This window comes from Drosophila albomicans, chromosome X (assembly GCF_009650485.2).
Source record: "Drosophila albomicans strain 15112-1751.03 chromosome X, ASM965048v2, whole genome shotgun sequence".
NCBI lineage: Eukaryota > Metazoa > Arthropoda > Insecta > Diptera > Drosophilidae > Drosophila > Drosophila albomicans.
Genome location: NC_047627.2, coordinates 806,572 through 823,586, shown reverse-complemented (window position 1 = coordinate 823,586; position 17,015 = coordinate 806,572). Strand labels below are relative to the sequence as shown.

Below are 17,015 nucleotides of genomic sequence, written 5' to 3'. Positions count from 1 at the left end.
TCCCCATGCCAAGGCGACAATACATTCTCACCATATTGGTTTGCATGTGTGCGTTTGTTTTTCGCCTCTACACAAGCACAAAAAATGCATGTATTGGGTATATGGTATACACACACAGTGATATGCTTGCTACATACACATGTTTCATTTTGCGTTCCTCGTCTGACTGTACTTCCCAGCTCTCTCAATTTAAAAAGAGAGTTAGAGAGAGAGAGAGAGAGAGAGAGAGACACATTTGTTGGAATAATGCAGCTGTGTGTGAACGTGTGTTAGTGAGGTCACAAATACCCAACACACAAATTTTCTTCGATTTTATTTGATCATCATCATCATCAAAAGGGTGTTTTTATAAACTAAAATATATGTACACACCAATTGAAATGTACATATTTCTTATTCTATTGTTTATTATTATTCTTTTTTTTCAGCCAAATAAAATAAATTAATTTTCTCAAATATTTACATATGGGTTATTCTTTTTTTTAGCCAAATGAAATAAATTAATTTTCTCAAATAATATACACAATTTGTGTAAAATCAAGGAAAATCAAAAGTTTGCAAACATAAAATGGATTTGAATGCTAATAATAAATAAATTTTTTTTTAAATGCGCCGAATGTTTATATTCGATTATTGTGCATCTTATCGAAAAATATTGAGAATACAACCCAGTGAGTGGTTCTATCAGGGATGGCGATCAACATTTTTATGTTACTAGTTCTTTGTGTTTTATATGTAGAATAATGTGTTTCGTTTTATTTGACAAACCGCATATTATAAAAAGAAAATACCATAAAGTCCTACATTTTGTAGATTGTTAAAAATGTTAGCGCATAAGTTCGAAAAACATAATTTCATAATTTTGTTTAGCGATGCATCTCTGTTCCGTTCATTTCGTTCCACATGGTGGCGGCTTGTCATCTGTTCGTATGCATGTATTTATATGTTTATGTGCATGTGTGTGTGCCAGCTGTCGGCATTAGATACGAGTTATTGTTTGATTTGAAGCAAACACATTTGTAAACGAACGGAACTGAAATGGCAAACAAAACAGAAATACCGCTACCAGCTGAAGACCTCGACTGGGTGCAACTGAGACAAGATCTGGGGCCCGTTGTCGAAGTGGAGACAACCAAAGAGAAACTGTTGCGCAAAATCAACGAGAACCCTTTAGTGCCAATTGGTAAGTTTCATCACCCATTTGGTTTTTTTTTTGTTTTTCGTTTTGTTATGTAAACACTAAAAGTGCATTTAATATTTCGCATTAATTTCGTTTGCATACACTTAGGCTGCCTTGCGACGACAGCGGCATTAACAGCTGGTCTTTACAACTTTCGCACCGGCAATCGCAAAATGTCACAATTCATGATGCGCACTCGAATTGCGGCTCAAGGATTCACTGTTCTCGCCTTGATTGTGGGCGTGGTAATGACATACGGCGACAAGAAATCAACAAAATAATAATTTATCGATTCAATGTGATTGTTGTGTAAATTAAAGAGTTCGACATCAAATTTCTATTCTATTGTAGCATAATCTAAATAATATTTTTGATCATTCATTGTTGTTTGTTATTTAACTTTATAAGATAGGATCTTAAGTGCCTTCTCTCTAAATATATGATAGTTTATATGGCCTAGAAAAGCATCGCTACTGCTCAAGTAGTTAAAATAAAACTGAAAAAGAAAAACTAAAAACAAAAAGAGATCAACTAGTTTCGCTGTGGATCAACTGATCAACTGTGCTCATATACACTACACATATCACTATATACATATATATGTATGTTAAGAATTTTGGACCCTGATGCTTCAAGAGAAATATTTCGTTAATATTTTGTGGAAATGTTACGATCAGATAGAAAACATAAGCTTAGAAAATAATGAAGTCGAATTTTATATATGTAGTAGCTTTGGTCACATTGTATGTATATTCCTTTACAATAACAGACAGTATGAGAATTATTTTATGTGAGGTTAGAATCTCGAAATTACTATTTGAACTTTATTACGATCAGATAAAAATCTGTAAGACAAAGAAAATGAATTTCGTTTGGTAGCATTGGTCACACTTAATATTCTAATACGTTACTCTCCAAACTAATATCAATGTTAGCAATCGGAGCATTATTTTTTGTGAGGTTAGCTTTTCTTGAAAATTGCAAAAAACAACAAATACTTTTGGAATTTTTTTTGAGAAAATGTAGTAAAAGTAAATTAAGTTGTATACATGCCTGTGTATTGGATGGGTGTGGCCAAAGCCACGGGGGTTGTGTATTATCCCCTTGGTTGGGGAAGATGCGCGCGCAGGACTCTCTGGGACTCTCTGTATGGGGCGCTAATGTCAATTGTCAGTGTGTGCAGTACTCAGTTGAAGGTAGTATTTCATCGGTATAGGACGTTATTTGATTAAGGTATGACAATGTTTTGGAAAAAAAGAAAAAACAAAAAATAGTGTTCAAATACTTTATAATGATAAAAAGGACAAAAGATCAAATTGCTGAGAAAGGCTTTATTGTGACAGTTGTAATCATGAAATATACAGAATATATGCATATATTGTCCATATATATATATGTATGTATATATTACTGCAGGGCGATTGACCTGATTTAGTTGGTATTACTTGCAATTATATGTTTTATTTTGAATTAAAGGTACAAAACAACCCCCAAAGGGGGAAGAAGGTGTACACAAGAGCACACACACACAAACATACATATCTACACATACATGCATAGGCATTTGGTGTTAGCTGAATTATGTATATTTGATTAATTATTTTCAACAGACGTCGAGATGAATATATTGTTTGGCAATTGCGTGGGAAGCTGCGATCAACTGGCGGGTCCGCCGCCAGATTTTATTTTGTCGATGCCCCCGCCTCCGTTGCCCTCGTTCCTAATATCGAAGCCCAGGCACATCGATGTTCTGCTGCCCTCAAACGAATCGCAGCCCTGCTTTGCGGCCTTCATGTGCGGCCAGAGCAGTCAGCACAATGACAGCGGCAACGAGCTGATGGAACTGGTGCGAAGCGATTCCAAGGGTTTGGAGAATGTTTGGTTCTTTGTGTCCTCGTGCATTGGCATCTTCGTGCTCGGCTGCTTCCTGGCGCTCATCGTCATCAGATGCAGAGAGTGAGTAGTCCAGAGTTTTAATTTTCATTTGATCTCTGGAATTATAGCAGTTATAGTCAGTAAATTTGGTAAGCATACATACTCCATACTCTTCAAATATATGGTGGGAACATTTCATTATTCTATCTTGATTAACTTGCAAGTTAAACGAGTCTGTCTGTCTACCTGACCGTTTGTAAGAACTCACAAATCTCTGCAACTAGATGAGCTAGAGCAACCAAATTTGCTGACAATACTTGTAACGCGACCCCACTTAACATGCACTGATTTTTTTTTTTAATTTTCAGCACCTTCTTCTCGTACCACGATGCAAACATCAAGCAGACGGCCATCAATGCACTGGGCGAGGCCACTAAATCGAATGCATTCACTTCTGGCGGCATTCTCTATCCGTGCGCCACGGCAAACAGTCGCGATTTGCTCCAGAGCCAGCTGGTCAACGACAGTCGTCTGCTGTGGGCCACTCTAACGCCTCATGGCACCCGACATTTCATCATCGAGAACTCGCAGGATGGGCACTATGAGTCCGTCGACTATCGCGGCAAGGCGCACAATCAAGTCTTCCGCGGTTATGCAAAGCAATCGCAGTCTTTCGTTAAGGTAGTTTCTGGTGACTTCCCTGTTAGTGCTCGCATATCAACTATCAACTACAAATGTTGCATTCTCTTTGCAGTCCTTTGATAACAATGGTTTCGTTGACTACGACTACGAGGATCCCACTCCGTTGATGGACTCCTATCATGATGACATGGACTCGGGCTATCAAGAGCCACATGAGGTCACCGGTTCATTGAAGCGTTCGCCACTTCGCACATTGGCATCGGGGTCAGTGTCGGTGTCGGTGTCGGGATCGGGTTCATCGCCCACAGCTCCACACGATTATAATGCGAGTGTATCAGCGAATCAGGCGAATCAGGGCAACTCGTTGTCCATTAGCCGTAAGACAACGTTGTCGCGACGCATCAGCGATGCCTCATCCCATAATGGCACCTCGATGTAAGCTTGATTAGTCGGTATAGCAATCACGTTATGTAAATTAAACATGGAACAGGAAAATGCAGCCAGTGTACGTCACCAAAACGAGAGAGAGAGAGAGAGAGAGGGAAAGAGAGAGAGAGTGAAAGTTGAGAGGCCTGTCGTCCAATAAATACATCACAATAAGAGACAAATGACAAATTAAAAGTTGGGCTCGGCATGCCGAACATTCAAATACCCTGGCAGAGAGTGCATTCCTACTAAAGTTGTTCTGATGCAATACCTCGAAATCGATTCGAGACTGTGTGTGTTCCTATGACAGCTATAGCAATCCGATCCGACGGATCCAAATCGACGGATCTGCATAATATTACATTAAGATAACGTTCGGAACTAAGAGTGTAGATTACTTAGATACAGACAGACAAACATTATTCTGCTTGGGTATAATAATAATGGAATCAATGAAAACTAACTACAATATGCAGTATTTACGTAATCTAAGGAATCTACATATAGAACTCGCATGTTGAATAAGTCTAGAGTTGTGCTAATTCTTACTTAACTGCTAAACACTAATATTGAATCGCTAAATAATTCCATAATCAACACATACTATAACTATAACTATAACTACATATAACATAACATAATATTGTCCCATAGCTGAGACCTTTGAAAAACGATTTTGCATCAAATAAATTCATTTCAATTGTATTTTACATTGCGATTTTAACAACTTAACTAATTTGATTTATATTTACTTTATGTTTAACATGTCCCATTAAAAATAAATAATTATAACGAACGTCGCATAAATTATGATTTAGGTTGCAAAAAAAAAAAAAATACATATATAAATATATATTAAAATAAACAAGAATTTGTATAGTCGAGTATGCTCGACTGGAGGTTGCCCTGTGTCCAGTTACGCCTTGCTATATGCATAGATAATTAAATAGTTCTACTTCGAATCCGGAAGATGGATTAGGGAAATCATTATCGGTTTAATCATACGAACCAGATCGAAAATGTCTTTTGCTGACTTTAATTCTCATTATAATTTGAAGATAAAGAGCTTAAGTTGTTTTAATCTTTAAGATCTGGCTTTTTAAACAGACGGACGGACAGACAGGCGGACGGAAGTTGAAATTTGTTCTGCTGGCTGTCAATGTCGCAATGTCAGAACTTATACCCCTTAAGTAGGGTAATGGGCATAGAACAACGGATACTGGAACAGGGGCAGCATATAGAATAATTAACTAACATAATTTCGATTTAGCAACTTAATATACTCTTGATCCAATCATGCAGATGCACCTCAATGACATTGACCTGATTGTAGTTCTTCAAATGGAACTGATTGAAGGCCGTGGTCAGATGCATGACAGCGGACACAAAATCGCTGAGCCGCAGAGTGCCATCTTTGCGTATGTATCGCTGGATAAGGCAGTTCATGATGTCCGTGCTCAGCTGGAAGCCAATGTCGTAGAGGGCGTCACGCAATCGCTCCGCACGTAGAATGCCAGCTTTCTCTTTCGTGTACATTTTGAAGACACCTTGCCATGACTTCAGGTTCACCATAAACGTTTTAAACTGCTGGAACGTGATCCGACCGTTGCCCGTTTTGTCTTGCAGCGCGATCACCTGACGGCAGATATCGATGTTGGCACATCCCTTGATGTAGTCATTGGGCAGACACGCCTCCAGCAGTTCGTGCAGTTCAAAGCAATTGATCGTCTTATTCTCATCGGCCAACTGCATGTAGACTGGTTCGTATTGGCAAACGCTCTTGATCTTCTGCACATTATCGTCGCTCTTCAGCGAGGGGAACGGATCGAGCAGTATCATCGTCTGTGTCTCCAGGCACGACAATCGAAATGCCGCGGTGCCCAGGATGCGCACCGTGAACTGCGCCTCCTCCGCCGGCTCATAGGTGGTGGGCATCAGGACATAGTGTCCCACCTCCAGTTGGGTATGATAGCTAACGTGCCGTGTGTTCCCATAGTCCGAGTTGAGGAAGCTCACGTGATTCTTGAAGAAGTCCTTTTGGAGACACTCGTTGAGGCTGTAGTCGCGATTCCACATGTACATCGTGAAGCCAATCACCTTGGGCTCCACCGCAGTGTGCTGATTGAGGGCCACCACGATGTCCTGTTTCTCCTGAATGGATATCATAAGCTGTGGATTGATGTGAAACGATTCGTGGTTGCGACAACCGCCCGCTGTCACGCCCCGCTTCCATTGGCCTTGATACATTTTCATTTTCCAATGCAAGGGACGTCCCTTGAGCATCTCCTCGCCGCTCGCCGTCTCCGAGTCCAAGTAGACAACCTCGAGGGTGGTAAACGTTTGTACAAAATCATAGAACGAGATCCAGAACTCCCCCAGCTCCAGTTGTCCCAAGAGGCGTCCACGCTCTGCGGCAGAGACACGCTCCCAGGTCTTAGAAAGCGGCGACCAGTCTCCAGCGAAGTGGGTTTTGTCCCCAAACGGTTTCGCCGAGAACGTGTCCTTCATGCGAATCAGCTGCACCGAGTCACCCATCACCGTCTCCACCTTGTCCAGGCAAGAGAGTCTGCAAACCAATAGTAGAATAGTAGAATTTATAATTAATCGAGGAACGAATAAAACGGGTTATCTTTCAATGAACTATCATTCTTAATTTCCATGCTTGGAGATCTATACGCCTTTAAATATTTTACTTTTAATAGATTAGAAACAAGATTATTTACGATTTCTTTTACTTTCGCCTCAGTAATAACTTTTTGTTTGCTCATAAAATAAATAATACATACTTTTAATGATTGCGCTTCCTGAAGAACGATTATTTTTTACCCTCAAATTTCAATTCAAATACCTCTAAACCTCAAAATGAAATATTATTGTTAATGAACAGCATTAGAAAATTTGTATATTTACTTTATCATTCACATATACATATAAAAGAGATTTTAACTTAAGTGATTTTTGAAAAATATCATTAATTTTTGGTTTTTATTCTGTTTAAAAAATATGACAATCATTTCTTTTAAAGATCGTTAAAAATCTAAATATATAAAATAAAAATAATTTTTGTTTTTTTAATATTTCCGCTCAACTCAAAATCTTTATCTTTATCTTTGTCTTTGTCTTTATCTTTATCTTTATCTTTATCTTTATCTTTATCTTTATCTTTATATATATATATATATATATATATATATATATATAACAAAGATTGGGAAATATTAAAGAAAAATCAATATTTGTATTCTTTGTATTTTCGTAGAATTACTTAAAATCAATATTTATTAACAACAAATTTGAATAATCAATGAATTTGTTGAACATAAATCATATACTATACATACATATGTATGTATGGTGTTTATTATTTTTATTGTGACTCGACTTGCCTGTAGTTCACATTGAGCAGAATGCCATTGGCCAATCTCTCGGTGGTGTTCTTCTTCTGCACTGGCGCATTCTTCACAGCGATGCAGGTGGCAATGCAGGTGGTGGCCAGCTGATCCTTCAGCGTCTGCGGCCGAATGCTGTCCGCCACAATGGGCATGCACTTGACCACACCGCCGAGGAGATCGGTTAATCCATCCGATCGCGTGCCATACTTGAGGGCCTCATAGGAGCCATGCAGCTTGGCAATTGCCTTCTCTAGCAACGCGGCCCAAAAGCAATTCGATGCCTGGGGCTGCATGAACGCCAGTCGACCATTGATCGTGGGCAGACGATCGTCAACGAGCACTTCGACCCATTCGCCGCACCACCAGAGGCGAAAGCGATAGATGCCCAACGATTTATCCAAGCCCTGATCGGCGGGCACCACGCGATAGAAGAGATTGCGCAGCGAGTATAAAACGCCCAAGCACGAGACTAACCACCGATCTCCCATTTTACCAGGAATCACATCGAATTCGGCGTTCTCGTTGAGGAACGAGGCTTGTGGATTGTTCAGCTCGGCGATGCGTTTCCATTGGAATGTGAATGGGGGCGTTTGATAGTAGAAGACGGACGATTGTATTGCTGGGAAATCGGCGTCTTCCCACAATTGATTTCGCGATCTGCAATCACTGATAATGCGCTCGTATTTCGATGCCATCATTTATTTTGTTCACATCACTTCGATTCGGTTCGGTTTGAATTTGATTTTAATTTGATTTCGATCAATTGACGATTTGCGTGTGTTTTATTTTGTGAAGTGAAAGTTAATTTCTTGCACACTGCCACCTAGTCTAAGCCATTTCTTTCTTGCAGTGTGACCAGCTTTGCGTTGCGAGAAAAGCCTCAAAAGCTTAAGCGCCTAATCGCCGCAGCTCAAGTCGCGCTTGCGCTTGCGTTGCGCACAGTGGATAATTGAAAGCATTGAGAAAATAATTGTGAGAATATGTTAGGCAATATGCTATCCCATATATGGTAAATAAAATGTACATATAGCTTCAAATAATAACATTTATTGTTAATGGCGCTTTTTATCGTTACGCTACGAAGCCCACTGTACATTTTGAGAAAACATGAATGAAAGGGAATTTTAATAGGTCATAAAAATGCGTGTTGTAAAAATGCCTGTAAATTTACATTTGTTTTTATTTGGCACTTTCGATTATGTCGGCCTATTCTTAAATATGTTTAAGACAGAGTTTTATTCCAAAAATATATTCTTTTTAGTGTTTTTTCTTAAATGTATTAAAAAAAAATCATTAATTTATATATAATATCAATTATGTCTAGTTGTAAGTCACTATTCTTTATGATCTCCGTCTTAAAACACACTAGAGGTTATTCCAGGATGGCATTGCAAATAATAATAAATCATTAGCGCAATACCTATTAAATATAATACTATGATTGCAATGCTCAGATATAATGGAATATAAAATATACAGAGAATAATGTTTTGCAATAAACAAAACGTTAAATACAACAAATACTTGAACTTAGTAGGCGCATCCTTAACAGGTGTATAAATAAATAGATAAACTACTCCAAAGGCCAGGCACAATATATAATTCATGATGGCCGACTTTGAGAACTTTGGTTGATCAAATACAAAAACTAATGTAGCACTTAAGATTATCTGAATAATACTAGCTATGGATGTCTCCATTGGCACTTGACTGGCCACATACGCTATACAAACAGTTCGCGAAACTAAAAAGAAAATTAAAATCAAAATAAAAAATATCAATTATAAAAATGAATAAAACTAACCCGAAAAACAAAGCAAAAACCAAAACTGAATAATCACTCCCCTGGTTCCTATATCATGCTTATCCAATTGGACCAAGCGATTTGATCGATTATACGACACTAATCCCCATGCAATACTTAGGAAATATATTGAAAACGTTATGGCACGAAAATCTGAAAAATAAATGCAAATTCACTTTTCATTCACATTAAGCTCACGCGATTCAAATTGACGACTTATAATAATTACACGTCAATGTCCTTATATATCGCAAGACAATCGCCAATTGCAATATCTTTTGGGGAGCAGTTTCCGAGAACGTATCGAAAAGTCGCAGTAAACCAACATTGCATTCTTCCTTTAAGTAGCCGCGATAGCATCTAAAAAAATTTTAAATTGCAAGCAATGAAATCAGCTACCCAGCTACTTGATCGATTAGTTCATGATACAATTATAGAAGGTAGTGCCGTCGGAAAAAGCTGTCCGACTTTAAACATAACAATGAGTGCGAGTGAAAGAGTCTCAGCACAGCAGTGTGAGCGAGACGAGAATGAAATGCGCATTAACCCTTAGACGATGATATTAATATTTACATATTTTGAAGCTAATATTAATGTCTTTTTGACATATTTCTAAAATGTATGTTGTTTATGAATAATATTAACAATATATATGAGAATTCTCTAAATCTCGAAATGTTTTAATTCTATCCGTATCTACGGCATTCATTGCAAAATGTCATTTTGCATAAGGGTTAATTGCGCTAAAAAATTCGTCCGCAGACAACCTCTTGCGTCGAAATACGAATGCGTACTGACGGAAGCTTTTTCCGACGGCACTACCTTCTATAATTCTATCATGGATTAGTTGAAATCCTTGGAAAGCAATCTTACTGAAACTGAGTGACCTTATCACCGTGTTTTTTAGCTTCATTGTATTGCAAGGCCCAATTAAGAGTACGTGCATCTCGAAACAAATACGAGAGAACGAGTTTCCGTACATGATCCCAAGGGTTGTAAGGTTTATTCTTCACATTGGTAATTACCAGTCTATAAATGATCAATTAAGAGCACATTGTGAATGATACCAATTACAAATAGATTAACATATTCAATTAAATTGCTTACATTGCTGAGTAGATCATTGATGTCAAGATCATAGGTAATACTATGGATAGAATCGTCCAATAGCAGTAGGCAAATGACTTTGAGATCCAGTAATCATAGGCTAGGCACCAGTTGAGTATGATCGTGATAAATCGCATCAAGGCCGAAATTACAGTTAGCGTTGAGCTAAATACAGTTATCTGATATGACGCAACGTTCGCAGAATCGACATTATCCAACCGCAGCCCATTGGCGAAGTCCATTGTTAAACATGCAATATGTTTCGATCATATTAAAACAAATCTCGACGAATTCTTATTGCGACAGCGATGGCAAAGCCAAGTTTAGCAGTTATCGATAACACGATTGACATACAAAATGCGCAAATTCTCGCATTCAAATATACCACTAAAAATGATCAATCAATCATTGATTCAATACCATATCCATATCCATTAGGCTAATAATCCGTTGACTTTTGAACGACCAATTAAAACAAGATTTAATGATTTGTTTTTGTTTGTATGTTTGCTTTTTTTTGCTTTGTTGTGTTCATTTACATATATTTGCATTTTGAGATTCATAAAAATGATACATTTTTTAACCAGTCCGTCCCATCTATGAGATTTCATTTTAGTTGGAAATACATACATATATAATAAGAGATTACCATAATAAATTTATAATGACAGAATAACTAGAGGGATTCTATTGTTTAGACCAAAGAGATATGTGATATAAAAGAGCAATGAATACCATTAATTCGTTTATACTGCTGTTGTACTTAATTTATAGAGTAGTATGCATAATTAGATAAGTTTATAAGTATAGTAAATTAATGATTGGCTGCCATCAGCATTCATAACACGATGAGATAAATATAATGTAATGAACCCAACAAGTCGAATGAAGTTCATCTTTAAAAATAATACAGTTTGTGTAAAATAAATGTGAAGAGGGAAAACATGAGATTCGGTGAGGTATCCAGGAACACATTACTAGCACGATCGCTAATAAGTGGTAGTGTATGATATTTGCGACAAACCGTCTCGTTGCGTATGAAATTGAACATGGACTCAATTAGATTGGCAGGCGTGATTTTTGTACAGTGCTCCAAGTGGCGGACAACGCACAGCTCTAAGTTACGGATGTCAGCGCATTCCGTCTCGCCCACAACCAATTTAGGCAATTTCTTAATCTTATTATTCTCGCGTATATCCGGATTGTTAACGAACGTGGATAATGTGCTATTCCAGCACTGCTCAATGTTATCCCGCTGCGATCCGAGGCACTCGGGACCCTCCTCGGCAATGAACAAGGCAATCTGATCGCCATCCTTGTGACAAACGAAATTCAACAAACTCTGGACAATCCGTTTGATTTCCTGCTGGCTTTCCTGCTCCTCGGGATGCAAGCATGGCAGCAGCTTGTCGGTGAATGCATCAAAGCATTCGGTGGCATTCGAACGCTTCTTGCAATACTTATTGAACACCACATCGAGTTCACCGAGAGGACTCGCCTCCTGAATCTCCTGTTGCAGCGCCGTAACATTCACCAGCGAATTCATGCATTCGGTGAGCGCACCGAAAGCCAATTCGATTTCCGTGTACGCCAAATCTCCATCAGATTCTCTGCCGGTGACTTCGGTGCATTTGTTGCGGAACAGTTCCTTGAAGTCGCTGTAGCTGTAATTGGATTTGGCAATATCTTCAGGCAGTTGGCTTTGCAAGTCGATTTTATCCAAATTTAATTCTGCACTTGAGCAAACTATTAACAGCGACCAGATGCAGGCGGTTGCAAACACTGGATCCGGTTGTTTCATCTTCTTTGTATTTTGTAATATGTATAGAAGTTAATTTAATAAAGGTTTGTTCGCGACTAAAATTCTATTTTATTCCGCCAACTAGCTGTATTACGCTGTGTACTGCATTACGTGCACTGCTCAAATGCAATATGTTGGGGTTTAGCGACGAATTTAATTAAATATGCACTATGTCTTGAGCTTGCACTTTGAAATCTGACCCTTCCTCTGTAAATTTTGTAAAATTATTAATTAGTCACTAAAGGTGTGGAGAGGGTCACAGATGCATCTCTTTCTATCGATATATCGATGGTATTATCTTGTCATGTTAGCCATTCCAACGAATTTTTGCAAAAAAAATACGCTTTAGTTTCAAATTCTGCAGCTTTCTGCCGTGGTTACGCATATGTTTTGGTATTTTTACTATTACAACCGATAATATACTAAAAATTTCCAGGCATTGTATATCGGAATCGTTGGAATAGTACGATATCCAAACCGTTCAAATGAACCAGTTGCCAATTTTTAAACTAAAGCGGTAATTATTTATTTGGATGTTTTGCCAACATTCCTAGAATGCTCTTGCATTCAAAAATTCTCACTGCAGCTAACAACAATTCCAGTGCTCGATAACAACAAAATACCGAATCATCGGTAAGGTGTCATCACTATCACTGAGCCAAGTCGAAGCGGGAAATTGTTTGCATTGCTTCAAATTGTATCCGCATATCAGAATTGTTTTTCGTAGTGCAAAATGTGTGATACTGGTAATTTAATTGATCTATCGGGTTGCGATGAGCCTGATACAGACACGACGGAGGCAATTGAGGAATGCATTATAGTTGAATCAACTCATTTTAAAGGACCATATGATCCTTTCGATTCAATGGAAAAAGAAGCCTGCATTAAGGTTAGTTTATAGACACAGACACATAAACACCTATTTATTTATCTATTTCAACAACGAGTATCCTATTTCTTTTGTTTTACAATTTATATATTTAGCATAATATCGGAGATATCGTTAGAATAACTATAGAGATCCGTTATATACGTTTTTTATGTGTACTTACGATGTTTATAATTTTTGTACAGGGATTAAATAAGATCGATGAGAAACAGGAAAAGGTGGCCAACATCCAACTTGAATATTCCGATCAAGATCTAAACAATGAAACGCCACCGGTTGCCATGGACTTCGAACCGTCGTCGGATGCCATAAAAGTGTCCGAATCACAGACGTTGCAAAAGCAGGTGATCCAATTGAATGCACTCAAGATGTCCAGTATGGGAACGCCTCCACCACATCATTTATCCACGAAATTCTCGCGCAATGCGATGCTCACAGAAAATCTGCAAATGATCGCCGCAGAGTCACCCATTAAACTCATCGAAGATGAACCGAATCTCGTTCCAGAGGCTGCTGCTACCACGTTGAGCGACGATACGTGCTCGAATGTGGAGTTTGAGGCCCGATTAAAGCAGCTACGCATTGCCATGCTGGAGTCACCGATCAAATCGAAGCCTGCAGCAATAAAGCCAAGTCCAAAAACAGAGCCACAACAGGCAACTGGGAATGTTGGCAAACTATTGCAGGATTTACAATCCTTGGTTTGCCAGCATGTCGATGTCTCGCAGCGGCAGCAGTTTGATACGCTTATCGCTTCGATCAGTGCAGCTGTGCAGACAAGTCCTCCACCAGCTGTTGATGAACTGATGCCCAGCTACAAACGTCAAGCGACATTTGATCTGGATCTTGTGCTGCAGCAAAAGAAATCCGCCGAGTGCACAGAGTATGTGGTAGGCAGCAAGATGCAAGACTTTCCCGATGCCATGACCTGTTCCTCGGCCACATTTGATGGCGAATCTCTGGCCACCGATAAGGCAATAATACCCATAATTGACAGCGGCGATATGTCGCTTCCGAGTGTACCACAGAAGCAAGAATCCTATCTAACTAAGGTAGTCAACGATAATTTGGCGCTGCAAATCAATGAACTGCTCGAGCGGCACAAGCTGACGAAACTGCAGTTGAATGACACGGTGTCACAGTGTGATGACCCCGAGTCGACAAAGCCAGTTGGCGGACCAACAGTCATCTTAGTTGTGAACTCGACGGTGGGCAATCAGTTGCCCAGCTACGTTGTTCAACCCCACACATTATCTAAGACACAGACTCAACATCCAAGTTCAAATCGAACAGCAGAGTGCAGCAGCAAGGCGAACACATTTCGACGACGCTCTTCCTCGCTGTCCATACACGACAAGTCCAAGCAGGAGAGACCCAAGTCATTGGTCAAGCAGTCATCGGGAGACAGCAGCAACGTCAGCGTCAACGTCAACATCGGGAGCCATCCGATGCCCTTGAAGGAGCTGTCTGTGGTGGGTGATAAATTCAATGCCATGTCCTCCTACAGACAACGTCGCAATTCCTTTACCGTTGGCAGCAAAGCGAACGGAGGCGCCGCTGCTAATTCCAGCGTTTCAATGATTAGCCATGGTCGAGCGTTGGCCAGCGGACGGAGCAAGGCGCCAACTATCAATGAGACGAACATCAAATCGTTGGCTGCGGCCACTAAAGACGCGATACCAATTAAGCGCGTTGCACCGATGGTGAAACCATCAATGTTGACCACAGATGTTAAACATTTGAATTCAACAGTGCCGCGTTGTCCTGGCCAAGAGACTCCCATGCCAATCAGATCGAAGCCAGGAGGCAATAAATTGTTCTGCACCAGCACACCGATGCCACAAATGCGTCGATCCTTCAAGCCGATGGGCAGCAACTATTCCTCCTCCTCCTCCAGCTTGGCAACGGCAACAACAACAACAACGCCTAATGTGCGTTCCTTGGGATATGGAAAGAAGTCGGGTCCATAAATGCTTATTGTGATTAACTAAAGAACTTAAACAATTGAAAAACTGTTATGATATATCAGAAATCCGTCTAATCTTAATCCAATTAATATTAAGTTGCACAAGATTTTGTAAGTTGAGTTGAAGCGAGTGCTTGTTTTATTTTGTTTGTTTTCTTCTTTCATTGCCTTGACACTCGGGTTATACTTGATATCATTTTAATTATTAAAAAAAAAGCATTAATTATTAATATACGTATGTGAATGACATTCCTTTTTGTATCTAATGTTGTAATGTTTGTTACTTCACTTCTTGCTATTAATCTTGCTCTTCAGAATGCTCAGCTGGGTCAAGCAGCTGTCGCGGTAAAGGCGACGCTCCCCCAGCTTGTCCAGCGGCACCAATTCGTTCAGTTGCTTCGCAATCACGGCCGCTGTGGGTCCCTCCATTTTGGGTGTTGGTCCCATCGTTTCGCTGACCGCGTAGATGGTCTTCGAGTAGCGTTCGTTGTAGTTTTCGATGCCCTCGGCATTCAGATGGGCTGTCTCCAGGGGTCCCAGGAAGGCATAACGCATGCCCAGACCATCGCTCATAACGCTATCGATGTCCTTCACATTGAGAATGCCGGCCTCGACCAGGCGCCAAGTCTCATTCAGGATGGCATACTGTATGCGGTTGAGGGCGAAGCCTTCAATTTCGCGGGACAATGTGACGGGTTTCTGGCCAATCTCGTCCATGATGGCGCGTGTCTTTTGCACAACCTCTGGCTTCGTCCATGGAGCTGGCACAATCTCAACCAGGGGCACATAGTAGGGCGGATTGACGGGATGCGAGACAACGGTCTGTCCGGAATAAAATAAAAGGAAAACAAGTGAGTATGTTGTAAGTTGTACCTAATAATTGTAAGTTTACTACACGAAAGTTGAAAGTTCTAAGACTTCAGAGAGATTCGGTAAAAACTTGACGAAGCATTCAACATTTTCGGACTGTGCTGCTCGTGGCAGGTCAATGCAAGGACAAATTGCAGATAACAACCAACCATTTGGTGATATCGTGATTTGCTTACTCACGTTATGTTTGTGCTTCAAGTCGGCGGTGAACAGCGATGGCAAGAATGTGCTGGTCGAGCTGGAAATGATGGCGTTGCTCTCGACGACGGCATCGAGTTTCTTGAACAGATCCTGCTTCCATTCCAGTTTCTCGGGAATACATTCCTGTATGAAAATGGCACCCTTGGCCAACTGCTTGAGGTCATTGGTGCCCGAAATGCAACTGAATTGCTGAGCTGCCGTCAACTGACCGCGCAGCAGTCCCTTCTTCTCCAAGTCAGCCAATTCCTTCTCGGTGGCCTTCAGGGCATCCGACACCTGTTCGGGCAGAATGTCGTAGAGCATCACCTGGTAGCCCACCGAGGCGAACAGCATGGACCACGAACGTCCGATCAGACCGCTGTAAATATACAAATATTTCAATTTCAACTCCCAAAAAGTATTATGCGAAGTGTTGTTTAGCTCTAATTCCTATTGAATTGAAGTAAAGGACAGACGGAAATGATTGTTAACTATATGTTTTTATAGTCTTTAAGTTTAAAGTTCAATGCGAAAAATTTTAATAGCATTTGCATTGATATACTTGGGGGATCTATAAAATTTTATGTGTTTTTCGAGCTTAAGGTTATCACAGGGATAGGACAATTGCTCAATGTCAAACATTTTGGTAGTTAGGAATTTAATATGCTTTGAGTTGAAGGTAATTGAAGCAGCGGAGAGAAGGAATATACAGATGATCTTTAAGATAGAAATAATCTGAAGAAGATTTGTTTTGAGGTAGCTGTAAACAGTTTTATAGATAGAATCAAGATCTTCTTCGATTTTAAAGTGATATTTGAAGAAGGACAAACATTCGAGGGTCCTTATCTTATAGAAGAATACTCGTGGAAAGATAATCTCAAAG

At 39.8% G+C, this 17,015-nt stretch overlaps 7 protein-coding genes across 10 annotated transcripts in view; 3 read left to right on the top strand and 4 right to left on the bottom strand.

The window, feature by feature from the left end:
- The first annotated feature begins 946 nt into the window (after positions 1-946).
- On the top strand, positions 947-1,669 carry LOC117568312 (HIG1 domain family member 2A, mitochondrial). Its single transcript, XM_034248866.2, has 2 exons — positions 947-1,183; positions 1,289-1,669. The coding sequence occupies exons 1-2, from the start codon at positions 1,039-1,041 to the stop codon at positions 1,459-1,461; spliced, it is 318 nt and encodes a 105-aa protein (XP_034104757.1). The 5' UTR covers positions 947-1,038; the 3' UTR covers positions 1,462-1,669.
- A 660-nt stretch (positions 1,670-2,329) lies between these two features.
- On the top strand, positions 2,330-4,767 carry LOC117573260 (uncharacterized). Its single transcript, XM_034256345.2, has 4 exons — positions 2,330-2,413; positions 2,791-3,136; positions 3,424-3,736; positions 3,810-4,767. Exons 2-4 carry the CDS (start codon positions 2,799-2,801, stop codon positions 4,134-4,136), a joined length of 978 nt encoding a protein of 325 aa, XP_034112236.1. The 5' UTR covers positions 2,330-2,413; positions 2,791-2,798; the 3' UTR covers positions 4,137-4,767.
- A 42-nt stretch (positions 4,768-4,809) lies between these two features.
- LOC117573254 (calpain-C) lies at positions 4,810-8,371 on the bottom strand. Its single transcript, XM_034256336.2, has 2 exons — positions 7,510-8,371; positions 4,810-6,689 (listed from the first exon to the last, which is right to left on the bottom strand). Exons 1-2 carry the CDS (start codon positions 8,211-8,213, stop codon positions 5,390-5,392), a joined length of 2,004 nt encoding a protein of 667 aa, XP_034112227.1. The 5' UTR covers positions 8,214-8,371; the 3' UTR covers positions 4,810-5,389.
- Positions 8,372-8,810: 439 nt separating this feature from the next.
- On the bottom strand, positions 8,811-10,752 carry LOC117577688 (XK-related protein 6). Its single transcript, XM_034262587.2, has 5 exons — positions 10,427-10,752; positions 10,193-10,348; positions 9,549-9,679; positions 9,320-9,472; positions 8,811-9,259 (listed from the first exon to the last, which is right to left on the bottom strand). The coding sequence occupies exons 1-5, from the start codon at positions 10,666-10,668 to the stop codon at positions 8,871-8,873; spliced, it is 1,071 nt and encodes a 356-aa protein (XP_034118478.1). The 5' UTR covers positions 10,669-10,752; the 3' UTR covers positions 8,811-8,870.
- A 162-nt stretch (positions 10,753-10,914) lies between these two features.
- LOC117577690 (27 kDa glycoprotein) lies at positions 10,915-12,485 on the bottom strand. Its single transcript, XM_034262590.2, has one exon. The coding sequence runs from the start codon at positions 12,225-12,227 to the stop codon at positions 11,325-11,327; it is 903 nt and encodes a 300-aa protein (XP_034118481.1). The 5' UTR covers positions 12,228-12,485; the 3' UTR covers positions 10,915-11,324.
- A 392-nt stretch (positions 12,486-12,877) lies between these two features.
- LOC117577687 (uncharacterized) lies at positions 12,878-15,102 on the top strand. Its single transcript, XM_034262584.2, has 2 exons — positions 12,878-13,116; positions 13,302-15,102. The coding sequence occupies exons 1-2, from the start codon at positions 12,961-12,963 to the stop codon at positions 15,084-15,086; spliced, it is 1,941 nt and encodes a 646-aa protein (XP_034118475.1). The 5' UTR covers positions 12,878-12,960; the 3' UTR covers positions 15,087-15,102.
- Positions 15,103-15,189: 87 nt separating this feature from the next.
- Positions 15,190-17,015, bottom strand: part of LOC117577689 (lambda-crystallin homolog) — a 95,351-nt gene continuing 93,525 nt past the window's right edge. For all 4 annotated transcript variants that reach the window (XM_052001927.1, XM_052001933.1, XM_052001932.1 and 1 more), the window contains 2 exons: positions 16,133-16,511; positions 15,190-15,904 (listed from right to left, as the gene is read on the bottom strand). In XM_052001927.1, the coding sequence (XP_051857887.1) occupies positions 15,368-15,904; positions 16,133-16,511 (916 nt within the window). In that variant the 3' untranslated portion in view covers positions 15,190-15,367. The remainder of the gene's footprint in view (positions 15,905-16,132; positions 16,512-17,015) is intronic.

Coding starts and splice junctions, on each gene's coding strand:
- LOC117573254 (XM_034256336.2), bottom strand. CDS start 8,213: ATGATGGCATCGAAATACGAGCGCATTATCAGTGATTGCAGATCGCGA. Junction 6,690..7,509: donor CTGCTCAATGTGAACTACAG/GCAAGTCGAGTC, acceptor ATTGGTTTGCAG/ACTCTCTTGCCTGGACAAGG.
- LOC117577687 (XM_034262584.2), top strand. CDS start 12,961: ATGTGTGATACTGGTAATTTAATTGATCTATCGGGTTGCGATGAGCCT. Junction 13,117..13,301: donor AAAAAGAAGCCTGCATTAAG/GTTAGTTTATAG, acceptor ATTTTTGTACAG/GGATTAAATAAGATCGATGA.
- LOC117568312 (XM_034248866.2), top strand. CDS start 1,039: ATGGCAAACAAAACAGAAATACCGCTACCAGCTGAAGACCTCGACTGG. Junction 1,184..1,288: donor GAACCCTTTAGTGCCAATTG/GTAAGTTTCATC, acceptor GCATACACTTAG/GCTGCCTTGCGACGACAGCG.
- LOC117577690 (XM_034262590.2), bottom strand. CDS start 12,227: ATGAAACAACCGGATCCAGTGTTTGCAACCGCCTGCATCTGGTCGCTG.
- LOC117577688 (XM_034262587.2), bottom strand. CDS start 10,668: ATGGACTTCGCCAATGGGCTGCGGTTGGATAATGTCGATTCTGCGAAC. Junction 10,349..10,426: donor TCAATGATCTACTCAGCAAT/GTAAGCAATTTA, acceptor GATCATTTATAG/ACTGGTAATTACCAATGTGA. Junction 9,473..9,548: donor ATATATAAGGACATTGACGT/GTAATTATTATA, acceptor TTTATTTTTCAG/ATTTTCGTGCCATAACGTTT.
- LOC117573260 (XM_034256345.2), top strand. CDS start 2,799: ATGAATATATTGTTTGGCAATTGCGTGGGAAGCTGCGATCAACTGGCG. Junction 3,137..3,423: donor ATCGTCATCAGATGCAGAGA/GTGAGTAGTCCA, acceptor TTTAATTTTCAG/CACCTTCTTCTCGTACCACG. Junction 3,737..3,809: donor AATCGCAGTCTTTCGTTAAG/GTAGTTTCTGGT, acceptor TTCTCTTTGCAG/TCCTTTGATAACAATGGTTT.